The sequence below is a fragment of the Phalangium opilio genome, unplaced genomic scaffold, assembly GCF_054372755.1.
Source record: "Phalangium opilio isolate 3A_F unplaced genomic scaffold, DU_Popi_V2 ptg000046l_1, whole genome shotgun sequence".
Taxonomy (NCBI): domain Eukaryota; kingdom Metazoa; phylum Arthropoda; class Arachnida; order Opiliones; family Phalangiidae; genus Phalangium; species Phalangium opilio.
In genome coordinates this window covers 6,529,614-6,533,370 of record NW_028324169.1, presented here as the reverse complement: position 1 = coordinate 6,533,370, position 3,757 = coordinate 6,529,614, and the positions used below count along the sequence as shown (strand labels likewise).

General features: G+C 34.5%; 1 protein-coding gene across 1 annotated transcript; it reads left to right on the top strand.

Moving 5' to 3' along the window:
• Nucleotides 1-2,110: 2,110 nt before the first annotated feature.
• LOC149676478 (uncharacterized) lies at nt 2,111-3,168 on the top strand. The gene is made up of 2 exons (XM_089838754.1): nt 2,111-2,592; nt 3,033-3,168. Exons 1-2 carry the CDS (start codon nt 2,111-2,113, stop codon nt 3,166-3,168), a joined length of 618 nt encoding a protein of 205 aa, XP_089694880.1.
• Nucleotides 3,169-3,757: the final 589 nt, after the last annotated feature.

Sequence of the window (3,757 nt, the reverse complement as noted above, 5' to 3'; positions counted from 1 at the left end):
TGATTTTGTTAATAAACATTCACATACGGTAATTTCGGAACGAAAATCTAGTTTGTTGTGAAGCCAAGAAGAAGATGAAAATTATGAATACAGGATCAAAATTTCGAGATGGATAATAACATCAATTTAAAATCTATATATGTAAAGTGTTAGTCATATACCTTGGCAAGGTAAGGGTTTAATTCAAATTTTATGCAAAGACCTATTAAAATCCTATAATCGAGTCACTGCCTCTTTATTAATGATTGATTATCATCAAAATCTTAAAATGCTGCATGAATTATTTCATTGGAAAAATTCAAAATTACAATGAGTCTGTGAAATTGACTTAACTTAAGCAGCCGACGCAATCGCGAGATCAGAGAATGTATTCCTACGCTCTACGCGGCGCGGCCCTATTTTTTAAACTTTGTTTACGGCCGTATAAGTGCGCGGGACATTCGCGGATCGAGGATGTATCGGGAAAAATTCGCCTTTGTATACTTTCCTCCCGAAGGGAGGTTTCTTATATTACTTTTGCTATTACTATATAAAGCCTGTTATCACTAAAATCAATGTTCACAATAAAATCCGTTATCAGTTTTGAAACCCGGTTCAGTTTCTTTGATTGTCATTGCGCTTATCTACAGTAATCTAACAGATCATGGCATCACTACGGCGGTGCAAGCTGTTCTTTTTTAAAATGTGAAAATTCTCAAAGAAAATCTGACAAGAGTATTTCATTTTTCAACTGTCCAAAAGATATATTAAGGTCAATAAAGTTATATTATTATCGATCTTAGTCACAACCGAAAATTAAGGGGAACAGATTTTACCTAAGCCTTGGTTACAGGTTTAAGGAATGGTGGTTTCAATTGGGAAGAGATGATTTGAAGGGAAAGGAAGAACACGTTTTCCGGAAAAAATATAAACTTTGTAGCACCCATTTTAAAAAGAACCAATGTTTAACATTAAAGCCAAGGTATTTTAGACCGAGACATAAGTTATTTTCTTAAGCACTTTTATTATTTGTGTTAACTATTATCTTATAGACCTAGATTAGTTTGGAACGCTATCCCAAATAGATTTGATGCAAGTGAAGCCCTTCAAAATGCTAGTGCAGTATCGCCACTTCAAACTCGCAGCCCTGACGGTATGATATGATAGACAATATTGAAAAGCAATTGATAATATTAATAATGGGGTAACAGATTTTACAGCATTATTGGATACAAATTTAAAACTACTCCGGAACAACAAACCCTAGAAATGGAAAATAAGCATAGTGGTAATTTATTTTTTAAAGCATGCATTGGTTCTCAAGGATTGTGCTAACAAAGTGAACAATAACACGTTTATAAGATGATAAACTTAGTCAAACTCAAACACCAGTAATGAGCGGACAAAGAAAAGAGTTTCGAAATACATGTTGTAGGCCTAGTCATAGACGAAAACTGATTTTCGGTAGTGGTAAAATGTTATTCTGGAGTTTCTACAATACTTTTGTTTTACATAAGGTAATTTAGTATTTTTAACCAGGTTTTAATACAAGTCAAATTCCACTGAAAAAATGACCTATACGAAATGAAAGTTTAGAAATTGAGCTTACCCGAAAAAGGCCAAGAATAAAGAGGAGATCTTTATTTCTAACTTCTCCAAAAACCAAAACTAGTTTAAGTAGAGTATCGAAATTAATTCAGGCGAAGCCACAGACTAAAAGCCTTAAAACTCAAACAGATAAGCTCGTTTCCCCTAGCAAAAGAAGGATTATACAATTATTACAGAAACAATACTTAAAAAATTGGATGTTAGTAAAGAAAGGATCCCAAGGGAAAATCACCAAACAAACATTAATGACAGAAATAAGAAAATACCTTCCGAGAGAAGGCGCAAATTTCTTTGAGATGCAGCTAAGGACTGCTGGTAAAAAAGCTAAGGGAAGGAGATGGACGATTAAAGAGAAACAGTTGTATCTTACTCTACACTACCATGGGCCAAAATCGTATTTCCACTTAAAAAATTAATCATTCTCCCTTCCTCTACGTCTTTGAAATCATGGCTTAAAAATATCCTTTGTCAACTGGGTATTGTACAAGAATCTTGAAGAATTTTGGAGAAGAACGTAAAATGTATGACCAATAACGAAACGATAGCTATTTTAACTTTCGACGAAATTTCACTTAAAGAAGGTCTTGTTTATAACGAGGAAGAAGGGTATGCTACTCTAGGCACTAAATCTGATGGCCAAGATGCACAATTAGCTAATCACGCTATGGTTTTCATGATTGCGGACATTGCTTCAAAATGGAAACGACCACTTGCTTATTATTTGACCAGAGGCCCAATGAAAAAGGAAAACCTATACAGTATTATTATGGATTTTCTCCAGCGGCTCATTTCTATCGGAATTAATATTAAGGTCGTTGTTCGTAATCAAGGGACGAACAATCAGAGTGTTTACAAAAGGTTGAACGTGAATGAGAAAACGCTGTTCATTTATTTTGAGAACAAGCAAATATTTTTCATGCATGACCCATCTCACTTAATTAAAGGCCTTCGAAACAATATGAAGAACCACGACGTATCAATACAATCTTGCAGAGCTTCTTGGGCGTATATTGAAAGACTTTTTACCTTCATTCAAAAGAAACTTTAAAAGTTGTGCCAAAACTAACATTAAAGCACTTGAAGTTAACGGCATTTACCAAAATGAAAGTCAAATTAGCAACACAAGTAGCGTAGCTATGGGCATTATTTTCTACACGATGAAAAATCAGCTACCTGTGGAAGCTCTAGAAACCACCAACTTTCTCATTGAATTCGACAAGATTTTTGATTGTTTAAATTCAGCAAGGAAATATGAAGCAAAGGAGTACAGATGTGCGATAAGAAAAATTTCCAAATTTTGGTAAGTTTGGCTGGATGACCTTCAATTCGACTGTGACAAACAGCCACCTGTAATTCAAGGCTGGAAAAGCAGCATTTTATCTGTAATACAGCTGTCAGAATACCTTTTAGAACACAAACGATTCTATTCTAACATCTGGATTCAGCCAAGATATACTTGAAAATACTTTTGGAAAAATTCGAAAACTCGGTGGCTGCTCGGAAAATCCTACACCTCAGTTATTTCGTTTGCAGTTGAGAAAAAATGGCCTACTCTTTATTTCGAGTACCAGAATCTGCTAATTGCGCTGCGAAGTAAATTACGGGGAGACATTCGTTTTCAATAATGATGATAGATTTTAACTTCCGTTTATACAATTCTTAAACATGGCACCTGTTACTGCTAGGAAAAAGAAACAACTATTGCTTCAAAATAACATTATTTTCTCATTAATAATATTAAAACGAAGGCGTGAACGTCAAAGGCAAGTTAGGGTTCGTGAGGTATTTGAGGACCGTCAAGTAGATGGGGATTATTATAATTTATAATCCTAAACTAAGAGAAGCGTATAACATGAGACTCGACAAACTGTATATTGAAACCTTCAGGGTGCCATATGCACAATTTGATTACTTGTTAAGTCTCGTCACTCCAGAATTTGATATTCAAGAGACAAATATGAGAAAATCTATATCTGTAGAAGCAATACTTTATATCACTATGCGGTATGCATCTATAGAAATAAATTAGTTATAGTATCACCTTCCTAATTTTTCGTAAATGAACATATAGCCATCTCGGTACTGATGATAAATTTCGATCTTTGTCACTGGCATGCAGAGTATCTACAGTGTGTGAAATCATACCATTCATGTGTGAAAAACTCTGGAA

Coding starts and splice junctions, on each gene's coding strand:
- LOC149676478 (XM_089838754.1), top strand. CDS start 2,111: ATGACCAATAACGAAACGATAGCTATTTTAACTTTCGACGAAATTTCA. Junction 2,593..3,032: donor TCTTGCAGAGCTTCTTGGGC/GTATATTGAAAG, acceptor ATCTGGATTCAG/CCAAGATATACTTGAAAATA.